The sequence below is a fragment of the Myotis daubentonii genome, chromosome X (assembly GCF_963259705.1).
Source record: "Myotis daubentonii chromosome X, mMyoDau2.1, whole genome shotgun sequence".
Taxonomy (NCBI): Eukaryota; Metazoa; Chordata; class Mammalia; order Chiroptera; family Vespertilionidae; genus Myotis; species Myotis daubentonii.
The window spans coordinates 126,718,123-126,738,939 of NC_081861.1; the positions used below are offsets into that span (position 1 = coordinate 126,718,123).

The 20,817-nt window shown below is 41.9% G+C and overlaps 1 protein-coding gene across 2 annotated transcripts in view; it reads right to left on the reverse strand.

Moving 5' to 3' along the window:
* Positions 1 to 16,718: 16,718 nt before the first annotated feature.
* Positions 16,719 to 20,817, reverse strand: part of SMS (spermine synthase) — a 60,371-nt gene continuing 56,272 nt past the window's right edge. For both annotated transcript variants that reach the window (XM_059680471.1, XM_059680470.1), the window contains 2 exons: positions 20,133 to 20,248; positions 16,719 to 17,240 (listed from right to left, as the gene is read on the reverse strand). In XM_059680471.1, the coding sequence (XP_059536454.1) occupies positions 17,201 to 17,240; positions 20,133 to 20,248 (156 nt within the window). In that variant the 3' untranslated portion in view covers positions 16,719 to 17,200. The remainder of the gene's footprint in view (positions 17,241 to 20,132; positions 20,249 to 20,817) is intronic.

Consider the following 20,817-nt stretch of genomic DNA (forward strand, 5'->3'; position numbering starts at 1 on the left):
CATCCCTTATTCTCTAGAACTTTCTGCCAAGACAATACTCGGTGAAAAATAAAAATAAAAGGATGGATGGAGATTAAGTAGGGCATCTTCTACAAATGGAGGAAGGAAACTAAGATTTTTTTTGCTTCTTTCTTCTTCTCAGCCATCCCCAAATAAGAGAGAAAAAGAAGAACTGGCTGAAAGCGAGAGTCCACCAGACACTGTCACCCATCTCTGTATCCGTAAGCCACCTTATCAACTGGGCAGATTGCTCAGGGTGTTCCAGTGGCCTCAGCTCTGAATACCAAGCAAGCAGCCAGGTGGCCAACTTCCTTCATACATTGAAATCTACTTAAGGAATAGGCAATGTTTCTTGTTTACTGTAAGATTTTCAAATCTCAGCTGATTACTTTCAGTTTCCTAATGCATTTGAAAGATTTTTACTCCAAAAGAGCTTGTTTATCACACTATATTTGCCATTATTCCTCCAAACATAGCTTAATGAGTACTCCCTGTCCATATTTTTAAAAATATAATGTAGTTCCTTAAGCCCACTCCTACCAGAGTACAAATGGAGGTCCATAGACATAGCATTTATTTGCTTTAAATATATTGTTATTGCTTTCAGAGAGGAAGGGAGAGGGAAAGAGAGATAGTAACATTAATGATGAGAGAGAGAGTCATTGATCACTGCCTCCTGCACACCCCACACTGGGGATAGAGCCCACAACCCAAGCATGTGCCTTAACCGGAAATCGAACTGTGATCTCTTGCTTCATAGGTCAACATTCAACCGCTGAGCCACACCAGCCAGGCTCCACATAGTATTTCAAGCTGCACATCAGGCTACCAATGTTAAATAAAATACAGTCTCTCCTTCTAACTTGGAAATATATCTCATATCCATCTGGAAGGCCAGGCTCCAATTCTAAATTCTCAGACTCTGTGAAGTTCCATGCAAAAACACGGAAGCAAAGGACTCAGCCCACTCCCCTTTCTCTGCTCACACCCCCACCCCCAGCAGCACCTTCACCATTTCCCAGCCCCTGGAGCTTGAGCAAAGTCTTCCATCAGGATGATGGGATAACTGAGAAAGATACACCCATGGGCCCTAGAAGTGGGCTCTGAGAAATTTGGACACAAAATGTCAAGTCTTACACAAACTATTCTAGAAGGGGAAGTAGGCACATCCCCATGGCACTGCAGACCCGTCACCCCATGGTGAGGAGCAGAGCCAGAGGAGAGCCGGGGTGAAACCCTCTGAAACCAGGTCCCAGGGCAAGGCCCCTTTTGTCCAGGGCTATGGGCAAAACTGGAGTCTGCATCACACAGATTACAATTTAAATCCTTTTGCATCAAACCTAACCAAATAGATTTAAACTACAAGAATTTTTTTTTTAAGCAGAGAAATACAGATCTCAGAGGTTGGGGATGAGCGACCTACTGCAACTTAGGACTGTCACAGCTAAAGCAAAAGGAAAAGACCTCAGTCAGGTGTTCTTAAAGCAATTTATACAAGTTCATTTGTTTAAGGAAACAATATTTTTCAACATGTCGAATTCCAGGAATATTTTATTGTGTTAGTATTACATAAAATTCATCAGGTGGTATATGAATTCCAAAAATGTAATACATTATATAAACAGAACAGTAGGTAATAAATACTACATTACACAATAGGCTGACTCACCGATATTCTACTTGGAGTTTACAGCTCCTCTCAAAGGCTAAGCATTATTTAACTGTAATAATTCCCAATCATATCCACTCAGATGATCAATTCTGTTTAATCACTGACAGTCCTGTAATGGTGGAAAAGGCTGGATTATTTTTGTTTGAAGCTAGTACACCAAGTCCCATCGTATGGTATAATTAAGAACAACTGTTTACTTTTTCTTAAATTCAACACCCCTCACCCCCACCTCAAAAGCTAGACATTAAAGTACTAAATATAATGATCCTGGTAAACCAAATTGCTATGTTCCTGGCAGCCCTTCCCTGCTGTTTCCCTTAAACATTTCTATCTGAAAAGATGAATAAAAAAAGAAAAAAGAAGAAACCTGGAAAATATACAGCTTCACTGCATCTTCCACCTAACCATCAGAGTTTCTGTCCAAGTGCTTTAAAAACACTCCCTCCCTCCTTTTCCTGTCCTTTTTTGGCCATTTTAGATTGTTACTTGCATTGTTTTAAGTATCTATGGGGCACACCATGCAGGATCATGAGAAACCAGCCCACTATTTTATATCCATGAGTAAGTCTCCCCAAATAGATGCGGGGGTCTTCTTGAGGACCTTCAGTCATCTTGGTTCACTCGGTCCCCTTGCCAGGACCTAACACATAGGAAATATGCAATTCATATGTTTAATAAGGGGTTAATATCCAAAATATTTAAAGAACTCTTAATATTTGATTCAACAACAAAAACTTAGTTAAAAAAAATGGGCAGAGGATCTGAATAAAGACTTTTCCAAGAAAGATATACAGATGGCCAACAGGCACATGAAAAGATATTGAACATCACTAATTATTAGGGAAATGCAAAACAAAACCACAGTGAGATATCACCTCACACTTGTTAGAATGGCTATTATTAAAAAGACAAGAAATAAGTATTGGAGAGAATTTGGAGAAAAGGGAACCCTTTAATACTGTTAGTAGAACTGTAAATTTGTGCAGCCACTATGGAAAACAGTGTGGAAGTTCTTTAAAAAATTAATAATAGAACTACCATATGATCCAGCAATCCCTCTTCTTAGTATTTATCCAAAGAATATGAAAACACTAATTCAAAAAGATATAGGTACGCCTGTGTTCAATGCAGCATTATTTACAATAGTCAAGACAGAGGAACAACTTGAGTGTCCCTCAATAGACGAATGGATAAGGAAGACCTGGTACATATACACAATGAAATACTACTCAGTCATAAAAAGGTGAAATATTGCCATTTGTGGCAACATGGATGGACAGAAAAGGACAAAAACTGAATAATTTCACTCATATATGGAACGCAAAACAAAAAAGAAAAGAATGAACAAACAAGAACAAACTCATAGATACATACAATAGCTTGGTGGTTACCAGAGGGCAAGGGGTATGGGACAGAAGGTAAAATAGGTAAAGGATGTCAAACGAATGGAGATAGATGCAAACTAGATTTTTGATGGTGAGCACGCTATAGAGTTTATGGATATCAAATTTCAATGTTGAATAATTAAAAATTATATAATGTTATTAACCATTGTTACCTCAATTAAAAATCTTTAAAAAGCAAGTAATGTACATGGGTCCTGGCTTAACACATTTACTAGCATTTAAATAGTTCCCAAGAAACAGCTTTTTTACGGGGGGTAGACTGCACACGCTAAAGTCCACAAACTTATCATTCTTAGGTATAACTACCAAATTTGATAAAATATTTGATTCACAGCACCTTCAGAAATTTGTTATAATGCAGTTATTTAGCCTTTGAGAACTGCTCCCACATAACTCAGCTGTTAATTCAACTGTTTAAATTTAAAGTTTAAAAATAAATTAGATAGTGGGCCATCATAAAAAAGTTTCATCTAGACTGTGATCAACATCTTCTTCCTTTTTATAATATTACAAGATACATTATAATCCATTGGTATTCTGCAGCCACTTGCATATCTCTTTTAAAGTACATTTTTGGCACAGCCCCACCAACTATCACCTTCTCCAAGTGCAAAAAAGCTGTTGGACCCAGAAACAGGCACATGAATAAATGAATAACTTAATGTAGGACAACAAATGCATTTTAAATCATTGGGGAATGAATGGACGATATAATCAAGGGTACTGGGACAAGTGCTGATCACAATGGAAAAAAATTCCCTCACAACTCATAGCATAACCAAAACAAAACAAAACAAAAACACCCTTCCGTACATCTTACCAAAAAGAGGTTGGGGATGGGGGAGTGGGGAATGGCAGATAAATGAAAGACCTAATTATGAAACGTTTAAAATACTGAAAAATATTAACTTAAGAGAAAATTAGGCTAAGCAAAGATCTCTAAAATGAGACAATAAATACAAACATATAGGAAACAGACTGACAAATTTGACTATATTAAAATAAAAACCTCATGTGCATCCAAAGACACCATTAATAAATGAAAAGACAAATACAGCCAAAGCTAGTCTCCTGATGGTTATAAAACATAATTAAAACAAAATGCTTCTGAGAAAGATTTCAGAAAGGCAGGCTGGGAGTAGATACTTGTAACTAATAAGCAACACAGGGTTATTATACATCATAGATCAATTAGAAAATAAAAGTTCAATAGCCAATGGACAGAAGACAGGTATTTTTCAAAATAGGAACACTGGCTGGCCAAATAACTTATAATAATATGCCCAGCCTCATTAGTAATCAAGTGCATGGAAATTTAAACCACAAAAAATTACCATTTCACACCTCCAGAGAGACAAAAATTTTAAAGTCTAACAATGCCAATTTGTTATAAGAATATTGGCAATGGAGCAACCTCACTTCTCATGCTCTGATCATAAGTGTATAAACTGGTACACCACTTTGGGAAGCAGTTTGGCAACACCTAATAAAGTTGAAGCCTAGAGAAGCAAATGTGTGGGAGGGTACTGGAAGAACTGGGGATTTTTGTTTTTAAAGAGTCTACCAGGAGGTGCCATTTATAAAGAAATTGCAAATTTAAGGCCAGGAGCAAAACAGTGGGGGGGGGGCGGTAAGCAGATAAGAAAAAGGATACAGTTCTAGGTCTCCTCTGATAAACTTTGCCAAGTACCCTTCTAACTTCTAGAAGTAGTAGGTCTAACTTCTGATAGCTTTGGTTTATTAGCCCTTCAAGTGCAGTAATGTTTTAAAGGAGTGATATTTTGAAATGAGCTCTTTGATGCATAACAAAAACCCACAGTGGCCCTAACCGGTTTGGCTCAGTGGATAGAGCATCGACCTGCGGACTGAAAGGTCCCAGGTTCGATTCCAGTCAAGGGCATGTACCTTGGTTGCAGGCACATCCCCAGTGGGTACTGTGCAGGAGGCAGCTGGTCAATGTTTCTCTCTCATCGATGTTTCTAGCTCCCTATCCCTCTCCCTTCCTCTCTGTAAAAAATCAATAAAATATATATATTAAAAAAAAATCCCACAGTGATGTTAACATTTTCCCAACTTCTCCACTGCTTTTCTCCAGTAGCATTATTGGAGCCTTCTGAGTCTTCCTTGAAGATGTTGACATTAGTCTTCTAAATTTTGAAGGCCTGCCTAGTCAAATGCATTCATTCCATGAAAGAGAAGCTGGCCATCATTTTTTGTTCATTTCTTTCTCAGTGCTAAGTTAAAACATAAAGTAGTCACTATGCTTACCGTTATGCTGAATGACCCGAGCCCTTGAATAAATCTCATTTATTGCTAGCCAAAGCCTCCTAACTCTTTTGAGCTGGGTCAACACACCTTACACCACATATTAACTGTGTGTTCCAAGCCTCTGTGACACTTCTCTTATCTGTCTCTTCCTGTGTCTGCATCATACTTCCTATTGGATTACAAGAGGGCAAATCTCCCTTCACTATGGTTATTTTAAATGTTTTTCTTGGCTATTCTTAGAAATGTATTGTTACAAATGAACTTCAAAATCACTTGGTCTAATTCTAAAAACTCCCTTGGGATTCTCTTTAGAATTATTTATCATTAGGAAGAAAGATATTGTTCTGATATTTTCATCCAAGAAATGCAATGTCTCTCCACAGATTCAAACTTCAGTTGCTGTCTTTCAATAGCTCTTCCATAGCCAAACTGCCAGATGTTATCTTTTTGATGATTTATGTTACAGTATGACTTTGATCATTTCTATTTTCATTCTGTCATTATTGAGTAATAACTCTGTGCCTGGTAAGCTCCGAGGATGCAAAGCTCAATAGGGAACGGTCCCTACTCTCCAAGAGCTTATGTAACATAAACATCAAACTTGAACCAATTTTAATACACAATTGGAAGATCGCCGAATCACCCATTCAATGAGTCCTTCCAGAACACATCAAGAACATCTAACCTGAGGTTGGGGGGACGAGAAGAGATAAACCAAAGAACTTATATACTTACTAGAGGCCCAGTACACAAAATCACACAAGATTCAGAGTCCCTCCTGCTGCCGCTGCGGGACCCATCAATGCACCTCCTGGTGACCGGTCGTTTGATCGTTCCAGCGTTCTGGCCACTAGCCTTTTATAATATAAACTAGAGGCCCAATGCACGAAGATTCGTGCAAGAATGGGCCTTCCTTCCCCTGGCTGCCAGCACCGCCTTCGCTCCAGCCTACAGCTGCCTTTCCACCTTCAAAGATTTCACCCTCTTAACCTAGCCGATGTGGCACAGTGGATAGAGCACCAGCCCACGGACTGAAGGGTCCTGGGTTCAATTCCAAACAAGGGCACATGCCCAGGTTGTGGGCTCGATCCCCAGTAGGGGACGTGCAGGAGGCAGCCGATCAATGATTCTCTCTCATCATTGATGTTTCTACCTCTCTCCCTCTCTGAAATCAGTAAAAAAAAAAAAATATATATATATATATATATATATATATATATATATATATATATATATATATAAAAGATGTCACCCTCTCTTTGCTAATAAGAGGCCATCTGTTGACCACTTCACTTAAAGTGCAATACAGGGCTCCAAGGTTCTGTCTTCCCACATTTGTCACAGTCAAGGTAGATAATTTGTGCTGCTGTCTCTCAGTAAGACAGTTTCCTCTTTCCTTAAATACCATGAATTCTGAACAGGGGGCATTAAGCACTCCTTGAATTTTACATTAAGTTCTGAAGTTAAATGTGTTAGATTGAATTACTGTTCCCAATTCTTCACTCCCCTGTCATTCATATGCTGGCTAGAGGCCTCACTGACAGAGCAGACTTCCTTGCCTCTCAGCCTTAGGCTTGGCTAAGCAATGTGCTTTGGCCAATGGGACAGTGACAGACATGGCACAGACAGAGGCTGAAAATGTGGATGCATCATTGTGCTTGCCCTCCTGCACTCTCATCTGTCACCATAACATGTCTCAGGCAGCCACTGGTCCAAGGGAGGTTGAAAGGCATGTGAAGCAGACTTAGACTCAACACACAGCTTGGACAAAGCCTAGCAGAGCCCAGCCTGTATCTGCTGAACCCCAACCAACTCATAGATGGGTGAGAGAGAAATTAACACGTACCGATCTAAGCTGTTGAAATTTCAGTCTTGCTCATGTTATATAATATTATGGCGGTAATAGTTAATAGATAAACCCTCCTCTATCTGCCATCTATTTGGAAGACGGTATGTATTAGTTTCCTGGGGCTGCTGTAACAAAGTACCACAAACTGGGTCGCTTTACACAGAAATGTATTGTCTCCCAGTTCTGGGGGCCAGGGTTCTGAAATCAAGGTGTCAGCAGGGCTGGTTCCTTCTGAGGGCTGTGAGGGAGGATCTGTTCCAGGCCCTTCTTCTCAGGCATTCCTTGGCTTGTAGGATGGCGTTCCCCCTGTGTATTCACATTATATTGGTCCAAATTTCTCCTTTTTATAAGGATACCAGTCATACTGGGTAACAGCCCACCCTAATGATCTCTCTTTAACTTGATCATCTGCAAAGACGCTATTTCCAAATAAGGAAATAAGGTCACATTCACAGGTACTGGGGTGGTGGTGGTTAGGACTTCAACATTCTGGGGTAGAGGACACACACAATTCAACCATAACACTATCCCAGATGTCTTTCTGGCAAGGGAGAGATAAGACTGGAAGGACCTGATGGCCTTTCAGTTAATGGAAAATCTAAGTTTATCTTTCCACATAGCTGTAGCAGGAATAAATATTAGGTCTTTCTGTCTTCCAAATGTTTGCTGTTTTACAAAGCACTTGTAGTAAATCACCTCTAGCCCTACTCTCTTATGCTTACTTTATAGCCTTTGCCTTAGTAAATCTACATTTACTCCTGCATGCTTCTATTTCCAGCAGCCCTGATAATACCCTGTTGCTTTGAGCTGGTATTTCATGCTGCTTTTTTTTTCTGCTGAAGAGGCTGCCCACATGTTCTTTCCCTCATACACTGCCCTTAATGTATCTCATTGTCTTCTCTGACCCTCTACAGAGGTTGTGGCCAAAGTGGCCGAGAAGTGCTACACAAAGCTGTTCTAGCACAATGTCAAAACTGAATCACATAACCTCTAATCTTTCCCCTTATTATTCTCTGTATTTTCAATAAATCCGAAAAAGACCCAAGCACAAATTGAAAATTTGTTCCGGTTTTACTCTCCACAGAAATAAACAAACTTACCTAAACCCGTGAAATCAAAGCACAATCCAAGCTTCAGTGAGTTGCATGTTTAGTTGAATAAAAAGCATAATCCCTTATCCTGGTGTTGAGAACCTTCTAACTGTCAAGGCCACAGGGTCTCCACAGCCTTTCAAAATTGCAGGGAGGACTCGAACATTTCTGCACTGCTCATTACTTCAAAGTCTCCACTAATTGGTTCCATCCACCACCAGTTTTGTCATTTTTCAAATGCTGGGGGGATAAAAGCCTTTGGGGGAGTATTGGGAGGTTAAAAATTGAGCCACAGATTAATGGTTTATCCAATTGCTTTTTAAACAAAAATCTATGAGGACATGTCAAAGCCTTGGACATCAAACACAAACTCATTTTAGCATTACTAGGCCAATATCTATTGCTTTGGAGGTCGCTGGTAACAATAAGTTGATATTTCAAACATTTCATGTCAGCAGTGGTTCATGCAACAGCTTTCTCCATTTTTCTCCAATACAACCCATATGATTTCCCAGGTCACTCTAGCTCGGTACTATTCAAGGCATGGTCTATAGACTGGCAACATCAATGCCAGCTGATTAGACTGTTAGAAATGCGGACTCCTGGGCCCTGCCCTAGACCTACTGAATCAGACTATTTTAAGAAAGTCCCCAGGTAATCAATTCCTATGCACACTCAAGTTTCAGAAGCACTGTCCTCGTGTTTTTTTATTCCTATTTCTAAATAGCAGGACAACTACTGTTCCAGCTGAACCTTTTAAAGTCCTCAGCCAGTTTTCTCATAAAACTAATTGAACAGCTTTTTAATGTGATCCTATGTTCAAATTTAAACTATCACAATTCAGCCCTGGCTGGTGGTGCTCAGTGGTTAGAGTGTTGGCACAAGCACCGAAGGGTCACAGGTTTGATTCCATCAAGGGCACGTACCTGGGTTGCAGGTACCTGCGGGAGGCAACCAGTCAATGTGCCTCTCACATCAATGTCTGTCTGTCTGTCTGTCTGTCTGTCTGTCTGTCTCTCTCTCTCTCCCTCCCTCCACCCCTTCCACTCTCTCTAAAATATAATCAATGGAGCCCAGCTGATGTGGCTCAGTGGTTGAGTATCAACCTATGAACCAGGAAGTCACAGTTCAGTTCCAGGTCAGGGCACATGCCCGGGTTGCAGGCTCCATCCCAAATGTGGGGCATTCAGGAGGCAGTTGATTGATGTTTCTTTCATGGATGTTTCTCTCTCTCCCTCTCCCTCTCTCTCTCTCTAAAAAAAAAAAAAAAAAATCAATAAAAACATTAAAAAGAGATTTATATAAAAAAGAAAAAACTACCATTCCTGTTCCAATTTGTCAATTTATACAATAGTACCCTTTTAACAGCATTTTTCCTCCAATACAGGGTCCAATGTAGGGTTAGGTACTGCATTTAGTTGCCATGACTCTTCAGCATCCTTTAATCTGGAAACCTGTTCACAGCCTTTTGTCTTTTTAACATTAATACATTTAAGGAATTCAGGCCTCTTGCCCTAGCTGGTTTCGTTCAGTGGATAGAGCATCGGACTGTGGACTAAAGGGTCCCGGGGTTCAATTCTGGTCCAGGGCACATGCCTGGGTTGCAGGCTCAATCCCCAGTGGAGGGTATGTAGGAGGCAGCCGGTCAATGATTCTCTCTCATCACTGACGTTTCTATCTCTCTCCCCCTCTCCCTTCCTCTCAAAAATCAATAAAAAATATAAAGAATGCAGGCCTCTTTTTAATAGAGCATTTTTCATTTGGGGCCTAATGTTTCCTCAAGATTACATTCAAGCAATGCAGTCTTACCCAATATTGCATAGCTGCTGATGGACCCTCCTGAGTACTAGAGGTGTGATGTCCATCTGCTCTTTGATTCTGATCACCTGGTCAAAGTGTTGCACAATTCCTCCATTGTAAGTTGACTTTCCTCTTGCAATGGGTCCTAGAGTTAATAATGCCCCCCTAAGGATGTCCACACCATACTGTAATTCCAGAACCTTGTTACCTTATATCGCAAAAGGGACGTTGCAGCTGTGGTTGAATTGGGGAGATTATCATGGATCATCCAGGTGGACCCAACAGAATCCCCAGAGGGGCTTACAAGGGGGATGCTCAGGGGTCAGAAAGAGAAGGCAACGTGACTGCAGAGGGAGAGAGATTTGAAGATGCTATGTTGCTGGCTTTGAGATGGAAGAAAGGGCAAGAGCCAGAGAAAGGCAGACAGCCTCTAGAAGCTAGAAAAGGCAGGAAACGGATTCTCCCCTGGAGCCTCCAGAAGGAACCAGCCCGGAGACACCTTGATGTGAGCCCTGCAAGACTTATTTCAGACTCCTGACCTCCTGAAATGTCAGAGAATAAATTTGTGTTATTTTAAGGAACTGTTTGCGGTAAATTTGTCTGAGCAGCAATAAGAAACTGATACGCAGCTCATAAGCAATCTGTGGGAAACAAAGCCACATAAATATGCTCCTTGTCAACATCTCCAAGATTTTTTCACCAGTGGATGATTTTTGCCTGATTCAGTCTTCACTGTGCCAACAAAATGCTAATTTTTCAACTGCAGCACTCCCTCCCCCTTAGCTAGTTGGTAATCAGCATTCTACAGTAAGCATCTTATCCGTTTTATTTGTCCCCCATTTTTTTGTCTATTTGTTTTCCATGCACCCTCATGACTTCCAATTTTCTTGCAGCCATTTACTAGTACAATTCACTACTACGGTTAAATATTTTAGTGCATAAATCTATCCTGGATTTACCCAGTTGGAGCCTAGGGCCAGGCTCAGACTAATCACAAGCATCCAGGATCAATCAGAGTCTCTTGCTATCACATCCCTCGAGCAGCCTTGCTGCCTGACCTGCAGGGACTGATGGGAACCCCAGCCACAGCCCACGGTAGGCCTGCGAGGACCAAATTGGAGCCCATGTGCAAGCATTCTGTCCAATGGGTGGGCCATCACCAAGGGTAGCTGACAGTGGAGCGCAAACAAACAGGAAAGAAAAAGAGAAGATACAGAAGTGGCTGGCGCCAAAATGGCGGCAGATCCTACACTTCCGGTTTTTTGGTCTGAATGTTGTACACAGGAGTTTCTGCTCCTCTTCAGGCCTTGGGTGCAGCAAGAAGGAACCCCAAAAGACTTGAACCCAAGTGAAGAGACTTCCTTCACCTACACAGTGCTGTCACTCATACTGGGACCGCAGTCTTGCTAGGGCACGGGGGACATTCTTGCTCCTTGATGCATGAAGATGCAGGTACATCTCCCTTTATCATCATAGGCTATTTCTCTTTTTTTAAAAAAAATATATTTTTTTGACTTTTTTTACAGAGAGGAAGGGAGAGGGATAGAGAGTCAGAAACATCGATCAGCTGCCTCCTGCACACCCCCCACTGGGGATGCGCCCACAACCAAGGTACATGCCCTTGACCGGAATCGAACCTGGGACTTTTCAGTCCGCAGGCCCACGCTCTAGCCACCGGTCAGGGCGGCTATTTCTCTTCTTGAACATGCCCAACTCCGTGTAATCTTTTCACACCAGCCTATTTCCCCCATGTCCCACTTGGAAAACAGAATTCTAAGAATTGGCCTTTACAGTGCACTTTAACTCCTAAGTGCCTACGACACACATAAAACATTAGACAAACAATCCTGGGCTTCCGGCTCTAGGATACACCTCTCCGGATATTGGAGGGCTTCTATCAATATGGACTGGACTGGTTCCGCTTGCTTTACCTGGGAGAGCCCCCGACTCACTGATTCTGTTCTGTTCCTGTGTAGAGTTGCAGAGGGGCCTGTTCCCTAATGCTTCATCATGAAGGGATCCCGCACAGAAATGATCACCACATCACTGGATGCTGCCAGGGGACACCATCTGCATTAATGAACTGGCCAGCGGATCTCCGGGACCCCAGCACAGGAGAAGAGCCTACTTGTCCAGTCACATTTATCATCTGATTTCCCAGGAAAATCACATCCAAAGAGTACTCAAATAGCTTTCCAAAAGCACGGAACTATTTTTTGCCCATGATCTATTTCTCATTTTTGAAATAATGAATAAAGCAGAAATTGGTGGAATGACTACACCAGGTAATTGAGATTTTAAATGATCCTGGCCGAGGAGAACGGATCTGCCAGTACTGATTTGAGGTTCTGACATCAAGGTGAAAAGTACCCAGCTACCGTGGCCCACCACCTAAATACTATGAAAGCAAAAACTATAGGTCAGGGGTTCTTAACCTGGGATCTATGGACAGAATTCTGTACATCCCTAAACTTGGATGGGGAAACATTTTTATCCTCATTTTCACTAACCACTCACTGACATTTTGCATTTTCTTTAAACATGAACGTAGGTGGCAAACCATGTTAGTATTGGCAGTACCTATGACTTTGTGTCATCATTTTTTCAGTTGCTACAGATCTTATAAATGTTTGTGCTCGTTACTACCTCAAAAATATGGTAGTCAGCCCGGCCGGTGTAGCTCAGCTGTTGAGCATGTGCCCAGGAGGTCACAGTTGGATTCCCGATCAGGGCACCATGCCCAGGTTGCAGGCTCCATCCCCAGTGTGGGATGTGCAGGAGGCAGCCGATCAATGATTCTCTCTCATCACTGATGTTTCTCCCTCTTTCTCCCTCTCCCTTCCTCTCTGAAATCAATTAAAAAATATATTTTTAATATGGCATTCAACCCACCACTAGATCCAGCTGTGTAACAAGTTATTAAGGCACAAATATTAAATCATAAATTTTTGAAAAAATATAACTTGTTTCCTTCTAATTATTTCTTCTTTATATATTAAAAACATGTTTCTGAGGAGGGGCTCACTAGTTTCACCAGGTTGCCAGAGTCCGAGGAGCAAAATAGGATAAGAAACCCTGATGTCAGCTTTCAGAGGGCAAATTCCAAATGCTGGAACCTAGACTCAAAATGGTTACTAGCCATGGGACCCCAGGCATATTTTACATTTTGACTGCTGGCCTACTCTGTGACATTAACACCGAATTCACAAAGCTAGTTTTAGGCTGAGCAACCTAATGTAAAGGAAAGTGGTTTATTAACCCAAAGCACAGGAAAGTAAAGATTATCTGATACAAAAAGACACTCAGCGACAGGATAATAGGAGATGATTTTCTCAAGGCCACACAGCAGCCCCCATCAAATAATGTGGCTGTGCACCGGCCAGTGTGGTTCAGTAGTTGAGTGCGTCAACCCAGGAACCAAGGGGTCCCAGGTTCCATTCCAGGTCAGGGCACGTGCCCAGCTTACGGGCTCGATCCCCAGTAGGGGGCATGCAGGAGATGGCCAATCCATGTTTCTCTCTCATTGATGTTTCTCTATCCCTCTCCCTTTAAAAAAAAACACACAAAAAATATTTAAAATATTTTTAAAAAATAAATGGTAACATTTTTTAAAAAATGATGCAACCCAACGGCAAAGTGCTATTCTAAGATTGGATAAGGCACTTGAACCACAATCAATCAATGAACTGCTTCCTTCACAGAGAAAGCCTTGTCACGAACAAAAAAGTTCAGCAGAAGTAAAAAAACAAGTGCTTAGAAAACAACTGAAGGACTTCACTTTTAGCAGAACTGCTCTAGAACCTCAAATACAGGCGAATCCTATATAATAAATAGCTAATATGCAAATTGTCCCCTCGACTGGAAGTTCGACCAGAGGGTGGGGCTAGCCGGCCAACCACCCACAGCCCCTCCCCAATTGGTCTTGATCAGGGTGGGCCTGCCAGACCCCACCCATGCACAAATTCATGCACCGGGCCTCTAGTGATATATGACATCACTTACACACTTCCTTCACCCTGTCCCACAACTCATGGGAACAGAATGAAATGTATCAATTTATTGAGAGCAATGCAAATTCTATGGTAGCAATAGCTAACGCAAGCAAAGAGGGGACTATTCAACTACATGGGAAACAGTAGCACATTTTCACTATGACATCTGCGCTGCTCCAGCCCAGTAAAAGCACCATCAACCAGCCTTCCTCCAGCCCAGTCACACCCCAATCACGTTTTTAAAATATTCGATCACACTTTCAAGAGAAAATAGCATTTTCTTTTTTTCTTTATATCTGCTGAGTTGGAAAGAATTTAAACTACAGCCATATTTCTTGTCTTTAAAAAAACTGAATATGCTGTGGTATCTTCATACTACAGCATATCCAATTTTATTTAAATGTATTTTTATTTATTTCAAAGAGAAGGGAGAGGAAGAGAGAGAAACATCAATGATGAGAATCATTCAACGGCTGCCTCCTGCATGCCCTACACTGGGGATCGAGCCTGCAACCTCAGCATGTGCCCTGACCAGAAATCGAACCTATGACCTCCTGGTTCACAGGTCGAAGCTCAACCACTGAGCTACTCTGGCTGGGCCAATTTTAGATTATAAAGGAGACTACAACACTATAGCCATTAAAGTGAAATAAGAGTGCTCAGATCTTATCACATTTCCTTAAAAAATACAGCAAAAGTGGACGTTGTTTTTAATTATCAGAATTCAGAATGTGCATGCTTTTCTTTTTAAAACAATCAGGCTAAATTGTCCTTTCTTCAATACGGAGAAATGGGTAGGGTCAGAATTTACCATTCTCACCCAAAGTAAAAAATATGTATTTCCATTCCTTTCTTCTTGCCCTACTACATTCCTTACTCTGCCCTGAATGCATCTTCCATGGCCTGGCACAACCTGATCCACCTCATTTCTATCTCTAAGCTCTTGGCAGGACCTGTATGTCACCAGATTTATCAGTGGATTGAGCCTTGGCCTCAAGCATAAAGCCATGCCCACGTATCAGTAAACACTATTTCCAGACACCAGATATACTTGGATTCTTTTCTCAAGTGGGAATCATCCCATTCTATTAACCCAAAACAGAATTTGAACAGTAATAGCAGCATTATTTTTTAATTTTACAGTTTACAGAGCCTTTGTAAAGCATTATAGAAGCATTTGAGGGGTGGGTAGGATTCTTAATTTCTATCAATGCCATTTTTAACTTCTCTAGGCACAAGGAATGTACTTGCTGAAAGCCAATCTAGTTCCAACATGATTTTAACTCCTCTTATTATATTACTGTTTCTTCTTCCATGACAATCTAATAGAAAGAAAAAAAGTAGGCACACACTCATTTTTAAAGACTATCTGCCAGATACCATAAACCTATCTTGTGAGGAAGAATGCTCTGGTTTGTCACTAATTCTATCTCAAAAGGAACATTGAATATTTCATTTTTAATGTTTTGCTTACTGTGAATTCACCATAAATGAACTCTATTGATAAAGCATAAACCTTTTGTTTTAAAACAACATAATTTAGTTGTAGAGGGCCCCCGAAGGAAGACACATGGGCATGTTTCCTATAATATTGTCAGCTGAACCTAAGGTGACTGGCAGAGCCGATCCTTGGATACACATCTAACCAAGATGGCGATGTGTTCTCAGCATTGACGCTTATCTTTGCTGCCCAGGTGTCGGGGAGTGGGTTTTATTTATTGTAAATCCAGCCAAGCACCAAGAATGAATAGGACTCCTCCCTCTGACTGGCACCGCCCTGTGGGAGGGGCCGAGGTGGAGCCACGCCCCCAGGTTCCTGACTGCTCCTCATGCCCACCAGCTGGCCTGTCCAGGACTGAGGTAACTTCCTGGTATATGGGAGTATAAATTAAACACGCAGTTCAGTGCTGGCGCTCTATTCATCTATCAGAATGTAGACGCCACACCCAGGCCCAGCTTTTCCCTCTATTTCTGTCTCAGTCTCGTTTTTCATTCTTCCTTAGCCCTCGTCGCGTTCTACTCCAGATTCTTGAACTCTCCCCCCACCCACCGAGTTCTCTCTTTCGGCGCTGGTCACGGGAAGAGAGAACGTACCCCCATACTCAGTGATATCTAATCAGCCAAGTCAACATACCCTCACCTCTGATGTGGGTTGTTTCCCACAAACACACCAAGCTAGTAGTTACAAGCACTTCCTTAGGCGAGTTCAAGTTGTTCTGGTTGCAGGTCTCTCTACAAACTATCATCTATTTGTGCATCCAAAAATCTTCCCCAAGCTTCACAGCAGCCATCCAAACTGATCTTTGTTTCCACATCTAACACACAAGAAAGATGGGGGACAGAAAAAAGCTTCTGACTTTCAACTTCACAGGAAGGCCAAATCTTTTCCTACCCTCAGGTCAATTTTATAATGAAGAACTGGTGAATGTAATAGGCTGTGTGTATCATTTACCACAATGGTAAATGGAAGTCATTACTACTGTTCAAAAAAAGGCCCTAAGGCCATCCTATTGTAAAGAGATAAATGACACGGGGAGTGATAAAAGAGAACTAAAAAAAGACCAGGAGACACCTTTGTTCTGTGCAGTAGGAAGTAAGAAAGAGGAGACCTAACTGAAATAAAAGAACAGACACATGAAATTTCTCATTTTTAATTTTAATCAAAGCATTGCTGATTAACTTTTTTTAACTTTCATAAAAGCACCAAATTTTAACCACGTAAGTCAATTCCTTTTTTGGGAAAGAAACACCATCAAGAACTCCCCTCCAGAATAAAACAGTGATATTCATTCCTCCAAACAACCAAATTCAAAGTCTACCAAAACAAAAACAAAAACAGCCCACACACAAAAAAAAAAGTAAAAAAAAAATCACATTCTAGGGTTCAGTGCATTTAGCAGCCTTTGCTATGCTAGCTAATCATCCTTCAGCTGACTTTCAAAAAATAACACCCTAGGTCATCAAAATATACATTTTCCATTTGCCTTTTTTTAAATTAAAAAATAAAAAAAGAAAACTTGAAGGAATTCACAATCAATTGCCTGACTCGTTTTGATGGCATATACAGCATGTGCAGGTCAGGAAGGCTATTTGTAGCACACATGATGAGGGGCTATTGATCTTCAAGGTTTAGCTTTCTTCCAAACAGTGTAAAATACCCACCTGGACAAGGAGTCAAGGAATGAGAACAGGTAATTCGAAGAACAGGTTATCACTTAAAATGTGGTGGACGAAAAGGGGCCACATGCTAAACTGCCTAACCCAGGAAAGGCCTTCGTGGCGGCCTTGCAAACTCAAGAGACCTAAAGTAACCACAAAGGATGGTCTGAAATGAAAACCTTTAATGAAAAAAGCAGCTTATAGTGGGTAGTCATGTCCTAGGCCAGTATCTTCCCCGACAAAGATCAACTAAGATCTTTACTGAGCCTATTGACTTTTTGAATCCAAGATAACTTACCTGTGAAATGTCAGGGCTACTCGTTAACTTCCCTTTTTCCGGACCCCTCAGGACACACCTATGGTTATTATCTTGCTATTTGTTGACTGCTAACTATCCTTTATCCACCTGTGTAAAGGAAGCATGTCTATCATTTTACTTTCTATCCAATCCCAGAGGTCTGGCGCTTTGCTTTATCCCGCCTCCCTACTCTATCACCAATGAATTTCACTTAACCCCACTTATGTCTCCTCCTTTGATTGTAATGTATAAAACAAGGTAAAAAACCCACCATTATAAGAGGCACTATCTCAATACGTTGAATTCTGCTTCCCTGCAACTGTCGACAGTATGGCTCAAATTAACTCACAAAATTCTTTACAGGTTTAAATGTTTTTTACGTTAACAATTTGCTGGCCTACAAAAATCGCTTAGAGCAGCAATTTTCAATCCTTTTCATCTCATGGCACATTTTACTAATTATTGAAATTCTGCGGCACACCAAAAACTATGTTATACTTTTTGCCGATCTGACAAAAGAAGTATCATTTCAATTCATTCATACCAGATGGCTACTGTTGTGTTGGCTGTTGTCATTTTTTTACTTGACAATCTAAGGGAAAAGAGGTCAGTGGCCCTGACTAGCCAGGACTGCAGGTTTTAAAAGTTCTTGCAGCACCCTGGCTGAAAACCGCTGGCTTAGAGCATTGAGGCAATGAGAATGAAGGCCTCTTCCATAACCCACTTGGCAGCCTGGACACTCACCAACCTATGACACTGAGTCGGGGAGGGGTGTGCAGAGAAAAGGTAATAGTGCTGCTTTCAAGATCTCTAAGATGTTTTAGGAAATTCTTACAAGGGTGGGAGGAAGAGACACAAACAAGAGGGAGGTGAGAAATGGAGTGGGGAGAATGTGGGAGGTGGCAAGAAGAGGAAAAAAAAAAAAAGGTGGCAGGAGGGAGAAGGAAGAGCCGGAGCCCAAGCTGAAGCCTTTTTTCCAAATGTTATCAACTGATTTCTCAAGTCTTTCTGTTAGGGGCAGAAATAGAATATTGGAAACTAATTATAATGATAAGAAATTTTCATCATGCTCTGTTAACCGTGATGGTTCTGTTCTGAGTAGAGAAAACACATTCTAACCTGGCAGGGAGTTGTACGCCCTGGGACAGGGGAGCTAACACCAGAATGCAGTCCATCCTCCTGTCCTGAGAACTGCCTATAGTTATGGAAAGATTTACAACCTCGTGGCTGAAGCAATCTAGTCCTGGAGGCACCTGCTCTTTACAACCCCAGCCTCTATTGCCTGTAATCTGGTCCAGGGGCACCGTGAGGCGCCTGCCCCCTGTGACCACACACCCCCACCCCCCCGCAGCCCCCATGACTTGTATGATTATCCCGTGCCCACTTTCCCATGCCTGTAATTCCTACTTTCCCACGTAATCTTTGCCCTTCTACCCAATATAAGCAGCTGGCTTATGGTGGGGGGCAGAGCAGATTTTTGTAGATGACCTGCTGCTCTCCCATCCTGCCAGCAGGATTGGAATAAACACTCATATATGATTCAGCCCTGTCTCTGCTGAATTGGCTCATGTAGTGACAGGCAGCTCGGACCCCTTGGTTGTCTGGTTGCATTTCCAGAGAGAAACACAGACCTGACTGTAAAAATGCTCTAGAGAAGAGCCCTGATGAAGGTGGATGGTTGGTAGGGGGAGAGGTGTTAAAGTCTGCCACAGGCAAGGAAGAACATGGCCCAGCAAGCACAGAGCACTCAAAGCATCCCAGGGAGGACCCTGCGGGGGGGGGGGCAGGTTATGGCCTCCTGTCTGTCAGAACCTGCCCCACCTTGCAGGCCCGGGCCTCACTGCAGGCCAGCAGCAATCACAGGAAACTCCGCCACCTCAAGAAAGCAATGCTTTGTCTGCACCCTCCAGTGTGCCTTTGAGGAGGAGGAGACCCATTATAAATTTCCAGTGACAATGCTCTCATTCTGGTCTGCCCACCCCCCAGTTCTTTTCTTATTTCTAGGGATTAAATTTACTAAGTGGCCCTAATAGAGAACACCAACGTTAAGTTTGAGACCCCGACATTATTTCTAGCTCTCGATTTCTATTGCAAATCAGAATCAAGTGTAGAAACTGATAGTAAAGTAGGATCATCGTAAGATAGAAGTAGAAGGCATGTCTTTAGTCTTTTTGCCGGCAACAGCTGGGGTTCTAAAGCTTCAATGTGCACGTCAATCCCCTGGAGGATCTGGCTACGTAAGGCCAGTCACCAGCTCCAGCTTTTCTCATTGGGCAGCAGGCCGGGTGGGGCTTAAGAATTTGCCCATCTAACTATTTCCCAGATGACGCTGCAGGGCTGGGGACCACCTGTCAGAACCAGTGGTGCCTGAACATGAAAACCAACTGGGAGCTGTAGCAGGCCACACGCCAGAATCTGAGGGCAGGACCCAGGAATCAGGATTGTTTTAAAGATCCCAGGGGCTTCCAATGTGCAGCCGCGCTTGGAAACTGGGGCCTCATATACTACAGAGAATTCTGTTTATTCAAAATGTTAAGCTGGCATGGGATTGACTTGGTGTTCTGATCTGGCAACACAACGATCAGGTCAAAGGATACAATTCCAAGTATGAAGGGACACAGACGATCTCCTTTGAGAATTCCACAGGACAATACAGGTGCCCGAGCTGTTCTTCATAGAGTGACAGGGCTTCTGTCAAATTGACACAGTTCCCCTAAATCAAAGAGAGAAAAGCAAACAATGGGATACTGGAGTCCACTGAGGGTCCCACTCATTTGAAGGTCGCTAATAAATGGGACCAATTCTAGCTTTTGGTAAAAGCTCGTCTTTGAAAATGAGATATGGTTTCTGTACTTTCAAAAATTGCCCTGAGCTCTATTTATAGATCCATTAGTTCATTCTTCTTCTACCTCATTTACCAAGCCATTTCAAATGATTAGAGGATGAGACAATACAAAACAAGTGAGACCAATTTCTCATTTAGGGACACAGCCTTTGTATCAACACCATGCAATAGCAAAGATTCATACACAAAACCCATTCAATGTAAGTTTTCCCAGTAGTCACACTGCGTTTAGAATAATGTGTCAAAAATATATTCTGGTGGGTGGCGGCAGATGCGGCCCCTTTCCCAGGGGGGCTGAGGGCCGGCTCCCTCTCCCGTTTTTTCCAAATTAAAAAAATGTGTGTGTGTGTATGTAATATTATCTGTTTCTAGAGGGCTTAAACCAGTGATGGCAAACCTTTTGAGCTCGGCGTGTCAGCATTTTGAAAAACCCTAAC